Genomic DNA, 12,589 nt, shown 5'->3' on the forward strand with positions numbered 1-12,589 from the left:
TTCTCGAGATAGTCAAGTCCTGTTACATAACTAATGCCCTACTTCGACAGTCTTTACCTGTATCAAACTTCTGACAGTCACAGAACCTATCTTGAGAAATGAAGTAGATATGAGTAGAAAAGTTGGTACTGTTAACACTGTTTACTCTATGGATAGAGTTTACTCTGTACCACACTGTTTGTAGACAGTGAAATTCTCACTAGAAATACACCACAGAGTATTAAAAAGTATCTACTAAGCACAGTGTACAATTTATGAAAAACTTGTCCACATACCGCCTATTCACTTAAAAATAAAAAAGAGGTCTGAAAGTGGTAAAGATTATACTACCTGCAGCTTTCATACCATGGAGAAAACTTTACAGAGAGCCCATCTTCTGAAGCAAAACAAGTCATGCACATAGGTTATTACCTGGTGCACACAGTTTTATATGTTAAGTAGAAATTGTCATTCTCAGACGATTGTCTCAGACTGCTTACAATACTTAGTATGTAGTACGTAGAATCTTTTCCCTGCTGGAAACTTTTTGTGTAGTACCAAAACACTTGTGTGGAACATAATGATTACAAGTCAACTTTCACTTGCACACAGAGTCACTTTTCAATACAAAGATTTATAATGTGTTCAGTACCTCTACACACTTATGGTGTATTAGGAGGACATGCATTTTGTAAACACTTATATTGATTAGCTTGACACAGACTGTACAAAATTAGGTAGAAAAGTAATATTGTAGTTACCAGTCACTATGTAAACTATAAAAACAACCTAACACACTCATTGGATGATGTCATCAGTGATGTCATCAGTAACGTCATCAATTATGCCATTTGAGATGTCATCAGTGATATCACAAATGATGTTATAGAACATGTAATGAGGGATGACATACGTGAGATCATAATCAAAACATGGCAGGGCGCAAGTTATAGTTAACACTACTAACTATAACTGATGATTTTTGTGTTTAATTAGTTCCAAATGTTAAGATTCTCACAAACAAATTCCCCTAACTATAATATTGCTTTAACCTTTGTTCCTTTGTTTTTTTCAGGGAATATATATATGTATATATATATATATATATATATATATATATATATATATATATATATATATATATATATGGAAAATGTCACTTACCCAGTGTACATCTGTTCGTGGCATGAGACGCTGCAGATTCACATGCTTTGCACATCCCGCCATCTAGTGTTGGGCTCGGAGTGTTACAAGTTGTTTTTCTTCAAAGAAGTCTTTTCGAGTCACGAGATCGAGGGACTCCTCCCCTTTCGGCTCCATTGCGCATGGGCGTCAACTCCATCTTAGATTGTTTTCCCCGCAGAGGGTGAGGTAGGAGTTGTGTATTATAGTAATAGTGCCCATGCAATGGAGTAAATATGTATGTACATAATGTGGTTTAAAGCGATATATTTACAAATTAACAAGTGTTGAAGATGAACTTCAAACGGCTACAGGCTCCCGGGGAGGCGGGTGGGCGCATGTTAATCTGCAGCGTCTCATGCCACGAACATATGTACACTGGGTAAGTGACATTTTCCGTTCAATGGCATGTGTAGCTGCAGATACACATGCTTTGCATAGACTAGTAAGCAGTTATTTCCCCAAAAGCGGTGGTTCAGCCTGTAGGAGTTGAAGTTGTTTGAAACCAAGTTCTTAGTACTGCTTGTCCTACTGTGGCTTGTTGTGCTGTTAACACATCCACGCAGTAGTGCTTGGTAAACGTATGAGGCGTAGACCATGTGGCTGCCTTACATATTTCAGTCATTGGAATGTTTCCTAGAAAGGCCATGGTAGCACCTTTCTTTCTAGTTGAGTGTGCCTTTGGTGTTATAGGCAGTTCTCTTTTTGCTTTGAGATAACAGGTTTGAATGCATTTAACTATCTATCTGGCAATGCCTTGTTTGGATAATGGATTCCCTGTATGAGGTTTTTGGAAAGCAACGAACAATTGTTTTGTTTTTCGAATTTGTTTTGTTCTGTCAATGTAGTACATTAAAGCTCTTTTGATGTCTAATGTATGTAGTGCTCTTTCAGCTACAGAATCTGGTTCTGGAAAGAACACTGGTAGTTCTACTGTTTGATTCAAGTGGAACGGTGATATGATTTGGTAAGAACTTAGGATTTGTTCGTAAAACTACTTTATGCTTGTGTATCTGAATAAAGGGTTCTTGTATGGTAAATGCTTGTATCTCACTTACTCTTCTTAGAGATGTGATGGCAATTAGAAATGCTACTTTCCATGTTAAGTATTGTATCTCACATGAGTGCATGGGTTCAAACGGTGGACCCATGAGCCGTGTTAAGACAATGTTAAGGTTCCACGAAGGAACTGGTGGCATCCTTGGTGGGATAATTCTTTTAAGACCCTCCATAAAAGCCTTTATGACTGGGATCCTAAAAAGTGATGTTGAGTGCGTAATTTGCAGATAAGCTGAAATTGCGGTGAGATGTATTTTGATGGATGAAAAAGCTAACTTTGACTTTTGTAAGTGCAGTAAGTAGCTTACGATGTCTTTAGCAGATGCGTGTAAGCGTTGAATTTGATTACTATGGCTGTAATAAACAAATTGTTTCCATTTATTTGCATAGCAATGTCTTGTGTAGGTTTTCTAGCTTGTTTTATGACCTCCATACATTCATGTGTAAGGTCTAGATGTCTGAATTCTAAGACTTCAGGAGCCAAATTGCTAGATTCAGTGATGCTGGATTTGGGTGTCTGATCTGTTGTTTGTGTTGAGTTAACAGATCTGGTCTGTTTGGTAGTTTGACATGAGGCACTACTGAAAGGTCTAGTAGTGTTGTGTACCAAGCTTGTCTTGCCCAAGTTGGTGCTATTAGTATGAGTTTGAGTTTGTTTTGACTCAATTTGTTTACTAGATATGGAAGGAGTGGGAGAGGGGGAAAAGCGTATGTAAATATCCCTGACCAACTCATCCATAACGCATTGCCCTGAGACTGATCCTGTGGGTACCTGGATGCGAAGTTTTGGCATTTTGCGTTTTCTTTTGTTGCAAATAGATCTATTTGTGGTGTTCCCCAACTTTGGAAGTAAGTGTTTAGTATTTGGGGGTAAATCTCCCATTCGTGGATCTGTTGGTGATCCCGAGAGAGATTGTCTGCTAATTGATTCTGAATCCCTGGAATAAACTGCGCTATTAAGCGAATGTGGTTGTGAATCGCCCAATGCCATATTCTTTGTGCTAGGAGACACAACTGTGTCGAGTGTGTTCCTCCCTGTTTGTTCAGATAATACATTGTTGTCTGTTTTGACAAGAATGTGTTTGTGGCTTATTATAGGTCGAAATGCTTTCAACGCTAGAAATACTGCCAGTAGTTCTAAGTGATTTATGTGAAACTGTTTCTGCTGAGTGTCCCATTGCCCTTCGATGCTGTGTTGGTTGAGGTGTGCTCCCCACCCTATCATGGAGGCATCTGTCGTTATTACGTATTGAGGCACTGGGTCTTGGAAAGGCCGCCTTTGGTTTAAATTTATATTGTTCCACCATTGAAGCGAGGTGTATGTTTGGCGGTCTATCAACACTAGATCTTGAAGTTGACCCTGTGCTTGTGACCATTGTGATGCTAGGCACTGTTGTAAGGGCCGCATGTGCAATCTTGCATTTGGGACAATGGCTATGCATGAGGACATCATGCCTAGTAGTTTCATCACTATCTTCACTTGTATCTTTTGTTTTGGGTACATGGCCTGTATTACCTTGTGAAATGCTTGTACCCTTTGTGGACTTGGAGTGGCAATCCCTTTTGTTGTGTTGATTGTCGCCCCTAAATATTGCTGTGTTTGACACGGCTGAAGGTGTGACTTGTTGTAGTTGAGTGAGAAACCTAGTTTGTGGAGGGTTTCTATGACATACTTTGTGTGTTGTGAACACCGTTCTTGCGTGTTGGTTTTGATTAACCAATCGTCTAGGTACGGGAACACATGTATTTGCTGTCTTCAGATATGAGCAGTCACTACTGCCAAGCATTTTGTAAAAACTCTTGGTGCAGTTGTTATCCCGAATGGGAACACTCTGAATTGGTAATGTACCCCTTGGAATACAAACCTTAAGTACTTTCTGTGTGAAGGATGTATCGGTATATGGAAGTATGCATCCTTTAGGTCTAGTGTTGTCATGTAGTCTTGTTGTTTGAGCAATGGGATTACGTCCTGCAGTGTCACCATGTGAAAGTGATCTGATTTGATGTAGATATTTAATGTTCTAAGATCTAATATAGGTCTTAGAGTTTTGTCTTTTTTGGGTATGAGAAAGTACAGCGAGTAAACTCCTGTTCCTTTCTGATGAATTGGTACTAGTTCTATTGCATCTTTTTGTAACAACGCCTGGACCTCCAGTTGTAGAAGATCCATGTGTTGTTTTGACATATTGTGTGTTTTCGGTGGGACATTTGGAGGGAATTTTAGAAATTCTATGCAATAACCATGCTGGATAATTCCTAGGACCCAAGTGTCTGTTGTTATTTCCTCCCATTGTTTGTAGAACTTGGTTAGTCTCCCCCCCCACTGGTGTTATGTGTTGGGGATTTGTGACGTCTAAGTCAATGCTTGTTTTGTGGAGTTTTGGGACTTTGGTACTTCACTCTACTTTTTGGGAATTGTCCCCCTCTATATTGTCCCCGAAAACGTCCCCGCTGATATTGACTCTGATAAGTGGGCCTTGTTTGTGAGGTTGTGGGTTCCGTGCTTTGTCCTCGAAACCCCCCTCTAAACTGTGATTTACGAAATGTGCCTCTGCTCTGTGGGGAGTAGAGTGCGCCCATGGCTTTGGCCGTATCAGTGTCCTTTTTAAGTTTTTCGATAGCAGTGTCCACTTCTGGCCCAAACAACTGCTGTCCGTTAAATGGCATATTCAGCACGGCTTGTCGTATTTACGGCTTGAATCCTGATGTACGCAGCCATGCATGTCTCCGTATTGTCACTGCTGTGTTTACAGTCCTAGCAGCTGTATCTGCCGCATCCATTGCTGACCGTATCTGATTGTTCGAGATACTCTGTCCTTCTTCCACCACTTGCTGTGCTATTTTTTGGAACTCCTTGGGCAAATGTTCTATAAAGTGTTGCATTTCGTCCCAATGAGCCCTATCATATCTGGCCAACAAAGCTTGTGAGTTGGCAATACGCCACTGGTTTGCTGCCTGTGCCGCCACTCTTTTCTCTGCCGCGTCGAACTTACGACTCTCTTTGTCTGGAGGTGGTGTATCTCCTGAAGTGTGTGAGTTCGCTCTCTTGCGAGCTGCCCTTACTACCACTGAGTCCGGTGTTAACTGTTGTGTGATGTACACGGGGTCTGTTGGTGGCGGTTTATATTTTTTCTCCACCCTTGGAGTAATGGCCTTCCTTTCACAGGCTCCTCAAATACTTGTTTGGAGTGTTTTAGCATTCCAGGTAGCATGGGGAGGCTCTGGTACTGGCTGTGTGTGGACGACAGTGTATTAAATAGAAAGTCGTCTTCAATTGGCTCAGCATGCATGCTGACATTATGAAATGCTGCTGCCCTTGACACCACCTGTGCGTAGGCTGTACTATCTTCTGGTGGTGACGGTCTAGCTGGATAACAGTTGGGACTGTTATCTGACACTGGCGCATCATAAAGATCCCACGCGTCAGGATCATCCTGACTCATCCCTGTATGAGTTGGGGATTGCATCATTGGTGGTGTGGCTACCGGTGATGGTTGTGGAGAGCGTTGTGGAGATGGTGGCGGGGTTACTTGTTTAGCCACCTTCGCCTGTGGCTGCTTGTCTTTCTCTTGGAAGCCAAGTTTTCGTTTCATTCGAATCGGAGGGAGAGTACTGATCTTCCCTGTTTCTTTTTGGATGTGCAGCCTTCTTTGGGTGTAGTCTGGCTCCATTGTCTCTAGTTCCTGTCCAAATCTTTGTGTTTGCATTTGTGAGGACAGGCCTTGTTCCTCTGTGTAGGAACTTGATTTCGGTTCCGAGGCCGGATGTTTCTGTATCGAAACCTTTTCGGCTGCCTTTTTCGGTTCCGACAACACTTTTTGCTCTTCGGCGTACTGATTTCTCGGTGCCGACTTGATTCGGTGCCGCTCTCTCGGTGCCGAGATTGCTCTGACCCAGTGTCTCGGGCTCAAGTGTGCTCTGTGCCGGTATCTCGACCGGAGTCAGATGACTTCGACACATGCATGCCCTTTTTCGGTGCCGATGCTTGGTCACCTATTTTTCGGGTTAAGCCATGGCCTGTTGGCGGTGGCGTCCCCTGGGCTTTACTGGTCTTTACGTGAGTCTTGTGTATCGACGTCTTACTCACGGTTTTCGGCGTCTGTTCAGGATCGACCTCTTCCGAGTCTGAATCCTCGATGGAAAAGGTTTCCTCTTCTTCCTCCATGTGTTTTTGTCCTGTCGGTACCGACGCCATCTCTAGTCTTCTTGCTCTTCGGTCCCTTAAGGTCTTTCTGGACCGAAATGCTCGACAGGCCTCACAGGTATCCTCTTTGTGTTCTGGCGACAAACACAAATTACAGACCAAATGCTGATCTGTATCAGGATACTTGTTGTGACATTCGGGGCAGAAGCGGAATGGGGTCCTTTCCATTAGCCTTGAAGATGCACGCGGTCGGGCCGACCAGGCCCCGCCGGGGATTCGAAAACCCCGAAGGGCCGCCGGAGCTCTTCCAAATTCGGTGTCGATCTGTTGTAACTAACCCGATACCGAACGCAAACAATACAGTCGAATTTTCCGAGTTTTTCACTAACTTTCCGAACCGAAGCGCGGAGCGAAAAGGAACACGTCCGAACCCGATGGCGGAAAGAAAACAACATAAGATGGAGTCGACGCCCACGCGCAATGGAGCCGAAAGGGGAGGAGTCCCTTGATCTTGTGACTCGAAAAAACTTCTTCGAAGAAAAACAACTTGTAACACTCCGAGCCCAACACTAGATGGCGGGATGTGCAAAGCATGTGTATCTGAAGCTACACATGCCATCGAACATATATATATATATGAAGTTTCAGTTTTATATAGCATGGTCTTGGCCCAAAGCATCACAGCACTTTACATGGAGAAGTGTGGCACAATGGCCTAATCTAATTAATGGGTCCCACTCTGTAACTCTGGGCAATAGCTTGCTTAATCTCCACAACGGCCCTGACAGTGCTTGGATGCCTGGCTTCACCCTGGGGGTGCCCAGGAGTGGGCACCTCACAGGGAAAAGCCAGGAGGGGTTCCATAGCAGTATGCGTACAGTGCCTTGAGACCCTAACAGGTGAATAGAGCGCTATGCAAGTGCACAGTTTACAGTTTTGCATGAGCCCCAGATTACATTGTAGGCACGGGGTGGGAGGGTGGTCAGTGATTTACCCGGAATCACAGGATGTTAAACAAAGCCTGCTTTTGAATCTGATTCCACAGTTCCAAAATTAGAAACTCCAACCATTAGGCAACAACTCCTCCCAAATACCTTCCCTGTATGTGCTCTATTCCCACATTATTCTCCATTCCATCCTGTAGAACTTGACATGGGGCAAGGAGTATACAGCGCAGGAGAAAAACAAACATTGCTGTATTGGTATTCCTCTTAGCAGTGTCACATACTAGTTGTTAAAAGGAGGACTATAATGTATTCATGTTAACAAGATAAGCATGAGTTAAATTTGCCTTTTTTTTAGAGTATATGTGTTTTGAAAAAAAATGATGCTCATAGACAAGACTGACCTCACCGCTCTGCTTGCTCGCATTCTTCTTGGCCCTCTGCTTCTTCATGTAGTCTGCATTAAAATGGGCGAAGGCATACTCCACCAGGGCAGCGAACACGAAGACGTAGCAGATCCAGAAGTAGACATCAAGGGCTTTGATTGCTGATGCCCTGGGAAGAGATGAACGGGCGCTGACCATCAGAGTGGTCATTGTCAGGACAGTTGTGATACCTAGGTAAAGCAAAAGAAAACTGATTTATTCTCAATGGTGATCAGAAGTGATTCCCTGGTGGTACATACATAGCGAATTTATTATTGGTCTACCAATCACTGTTTTAATTGTTCCTGGTCAACATATTGACAAACATTTGGCCAAGGCCGTAATTTCGTTCCATTCCAGTCTACTCAGAAGACTCCCACTCCAAGTGGGTCCCTTCTGATGTCCATGTTGAAATTCAAGATGGCAGCTCTAGGGTTGTGAGCTGTGCTCTGACAGAACCTCACTGTGAGTCAAAGTGAGTGCCAGGGCTCGTGACACAGGAAGAATCTTTTCTTCAGGTAATAGGGGCCCTCAAATATATTAGGTGAGCTGCTCATCTTCTCACCGGAGTGGAGGAGACACCTGACTGGGCAAAGGGAGGGTCAGCAGTGGCTTCCTGTTTGTGCTTCAGGACTGACAGAGGCCTTCTGATTGTCAGGAGTAGGCACAGACACCACCATGATACGAACAAAGGACGCTGATTCCACCTATGCGGAACACTTTGACTGGTTACATTGAAAAGGCTGCTGGGGCTCTCTCCTCTTTCGGAAGAGAAACAGCAGCATCTTATGAGGAGTTTTGGAAAACCTCTGACAGAAACAATGGCGGAGGAGATTCTGTGCTTGTTTAAAAGAAAAAAGAAAACCACAATCATATTTCTTTCAACTAAGAGGTTGATCCCCATTGGGCTCAGTAGTCTGTGATAGCCTTAGAAAGGTAGTGTGGAGGAATTTAAAAGCTGAAAAAGCCCTGAAGGCGTCTCTGGATCTCTCTGTGAGAAATCGGAAGGGACGCTAGCCTCCAAGACTGTAGCACTGGAGCCTAAAAGGACCAGCAAAACCATGACTTTGGGAACAGTGAAAGTCCTGTTTCTCGGGCTTCGTCCAGTCATCAACATGAAGATGAAATTTAGTGATGCGCTGGAGAATCCTTCATCAGGCTTGAGGCCAAAGGAGAGGCTCTACAGAAAGCGAGGTATGCAACCAAAATCAGAATCCTTAATGTACCAACAACAGCAAGTAAAAAAGATCTAAGAGCTAAGACGGATAACGTTATGAATACCCGAGTGATCTTCAAAGTGAATTGTGGACCTGTCCTTTTATTTAAAAAAAGTGATTAGACTGGCATCCTGCAAATGAGATTCTAAAGGAGGAACGGTGTTGGTTATGCCTCAGGATGAGTGACACAGAGCCTCCTTTGGCAAGGAAGAAATGTCTTATGGAGAAAATTGGATTATGTTATTTCCAGGCACAAGTTATTGCAGTAAAGCTCATTGTTACAACAAACAATAATTTGAGTTCACCTAATTGCGGGAGGACTATTTGGACTGAACTGAACTACAAGTGAATAGGTAATGTCAGTGATCATCCCAGTTGGTTATCGGAGTTTGCACTTCCCTGTCTCCCTTAGATCAGAGTAGTGTCCATGTGGGTAAAGGATAAACTGAGTTAAAAACTAATGATCAGATGCTTCCGCATGTCAGTTTGTGATCAAAGACCACATTCTACCTACCCTATGTAGATGCTATGTTTGGTTCTTTAATTGTGACTTCTACATTTTATAAGTGCCAATGTCATTCTTTGGGCCATCGGTCTGTTCTTTTTGAGCTCTACTAATGCACCATGCATTTTTGCATTTTGTATTGTGGGAGAATTTAAACAATTAATACATTTGAAACCATTTTCATATTCCAGCTTGTTAACGGGTTCACAAGTGCATAGGCTAAATGCCAAAGTGGCATATGGAAGCACTCAACACAAAATTTAGCTTTTAGAAGAAATGTCAAAAAAGTCTAAATACCTCGGGCCTAGTTACAATAAACCATGCACGCAATGCAGGAGTTCCTGAGCAGCCCCTTCAGTCAGAACATGCCAGTCCTTCATGGGCTTCCATTGGTGTGGCTGGGGCATGGCTTGGCTACTATCAGAGGCTGAGGAACAAACCAGTAACTGGTATGGTGTGAAGAGAAGGGCAGAGAGGATTTGGGTCCTGAAAAATGGGCATACTTCCACAAAGATACATAGGAGTGAAGGCAACAGAGACTGGCTGCATACAGTCATTGCACGGCAGACATTCTTCATATGTAGGGCAGATCATTTCAGGACGAATCAAAGATAAACACGTCATTGTATAGGTACCAACCTAAGAAAGAAAACCTGTCCAAGGATGAAGGATGCCCAGGTCATCCAGGCCAATAGAAAATGGTCTCTTTCACAGGATTTGCTGTTTTCAGATGTTTTGTGGTTAGTAAGATCTCAGCTGCTAAGCTGCATCCTTACTTCTACGTTTGATTCTTTATTCAAGGAAGGGCGCTGGGTTTGGTTGATCCCGGCTTAACTTCATATCCTATTATTTCCTGTGTTTCCTCCTTTCTGGCACCTTAACTGCACATTCAGGCAGCTTTTCCACTTGTTGTCTTTTGAACTGCATTTGTGTGCGTTAATGTCACCTCTCGGAATCTGACTTGGTTTGACTAAAGGCCAGCAGTGCTCATAGAGCAAACTGTGACTTGCTCACAGCTAGTTTGGTAATCCTGGTCTTCCCCCTTACATATTTAAATTTACCTACAAAGTTATCTCCTTCTTTGCTTCACTACTCTTGGACTTTTGTTCTGTGTTTCTATAAATCCCCTGTTACTAATACTTGTAAATATTATTGTTGGATATGTGGCTTGTGCATCACAGTTTGTACAATAAGGGAAAGGGTTCACCCTTAGAGTTCAAATGCGAAATGTCGCCTCTCTGCCCCTGGCCCTATAACAACCTAATGTGCAGTCCATATTTGGGAATTGCGCGGTAACAGAAAATCTCAAATTTCTGGAGGAAATAAAACTGGAGAAGAATGCACATGTAGAATTCTATTCACCAGTCTACCCTTAATGGAGGAGGGAATTCAATTAAAGGATTCTTCTCTGATATTAGTATTCCCAAGTCATAATCTTGCATTTTGTTTAAACTGAGAGCATTTAATTGTTAAATAACTGACAACAGCACAGTTACTACTCCAAGTCGTGGCTGATGATTGTACAGCAATGACTTGCAGAACCTATGTTGCAATTAAGGTAATTCGTAATGTTTCTCCACTCAGGTCCTGATATAGAGTTTAGTACCTAAACTATCCAACATCAGGAGGAAACTATAAACAATTAGCAAAATCTATTGGCAGAATTTCCAACAAAATGTTATCCCTGTGATGGAGGAAAGTGAGCCATTGGGTTCTACCCCATATTTAAAGCTTATTCAAGGAAGGGAGGATTTTCACTTCTGAACTCCAAACAAAGCTCTAATTTGGGTGTAAGACAGAGCTTAACTAGCTAATTGTTGAGACACTGGTTAACAGTATGTTTTTTTTTTGTACAACGGGGTCTTGCAATTTCCAAGTGGTGTCAGTTAATAGAGTGCCAGCCGATTATTCCCAGTAAATGTAAGAAGTATTTAAAAAACGTAAACCTTTTGCTGCCATCTCTGATGAAGTGCTACTTTTTGGTGTATGAGTGATCACACGGAAACACACATTGAAGTGTATCAACCCACCATGTTAACTCTCAATAACATCAGAAGTGTGAGTTATTCACCAAACCAAAAGAACCATGAGTTTCATAACATTCCAACTGCATGACGATGCCCATTCCCAAACACAGTCACAACCACTCTGTGATTCTTAAATCACCACAAATTATGTTCTTGAAAGTGACATCTCCATATTACAATATTAGTCTGTGGTATTTTTGTAATAATTAAAGTTTAACATTGTGGCTGCCAAGCTGCGAGGGAATGTGTCCACTGCTACACATTGTATTGAAGGCTTACCAATTAGTATCACACATGACATCAAAGGCAAATACATCTGTGAGTATTAAGTATGAATAAAGCTGCTTCACCCCCAGGTGCATTGCTTTTATGCAGTGTGTTTCGGAGACAGAATGTGCGCATTGTACTTTGAACCCTCTCTGATACTCGTTTTGATACAGTGCTTTGTTTGTTAATCGTTTAATCAATTGTAAGAGGTAAGTCCCAAAATATAATTCTGGAATAAGGATATTTGATTAAATTATGAATTTTATCAAGACACTGTTATCTTAATATTTCAGGAATGGGTCACAACTTTAACAGACCTTTTCAAAAGCTTCTTAAATATACATTTCTAATGCTTCACCTCCAGGTACCTACTTGAGCGAGGGTTCCGAGTAGTAGGTATTTTCAATTAACTAGAACTGACAATCTCTTGATAGTTTTCCACATCTAACCTCCCACTAATACCAGCGGCCACATTAAGAACATCTTTGTTGATTAATCCCTGGGAATTCCATATAGACATGGTAAACTTGGGGTCCGATTCACATAAGGTATTTGGGGATATGTAAAGAAGTGCTCCAGTATTACTAATGGACATTCTACAAAATGTAATTCACAAACTTATGACTGGAGATCTCCACTTCTGCCACTCCTATCTTTTCTTTGTGGAGATCTCTTCACCGGGGACAGGGATTCCTGCACATACAAGTATAGGCTGTTATAGTTAATGTGGGAGGGACAAGTGGAAGCTGTGGGAAAACAGGGAATAAAGGGAAATTTAATGAGGCATTTAGGGAGAGAGACACTAATAAAAAACCATGCATCCACTCACATAAGAGTGAT

At 42.3% G+C, this 12,589-nt stretch overlaps 1 protein-coding gene across 2 annotated transcripts in view; it reads right to left on the reverse strand.

The window, feature by feature from the left end:
* The window catches only part of GABRD (gamma-aminobutyric acid type A receptor subunit delta), a 148,947-nt gene that overhangs the window by 26,719 nt on the left and 109,639 nt on the right, over positions 1-12,589 (reverse strand). For both annotated transcript variants that reach the window (XM_069241002.1, XM_069241003.1), the window contains exon 8: positions 7,713-7,924. In XM_069241002.1, the coding sequence (XP_069097103.1) occupies positions 7,713-7,924 (212 nt within the window). The remainder of the gene's footprint in view (positions 1-7,712; positions 7,925-12,589) is intronic.

Source organism: Pleurodeles waltl, chromosome 6, assembly GCF_031143425.1.
Source record: "Pleurodeles waltl isolate 20211129_DDA chromosome 6, aPleWal1.hap1.20221129, whole genome shotgun sequence".
Classification (NCBI taxonomy): Eukaryota; Metazoa; Chordata; class Amphibia; order Caudata; family Salamandridae; genus Pleurodeles; species Pleurodeles waltl.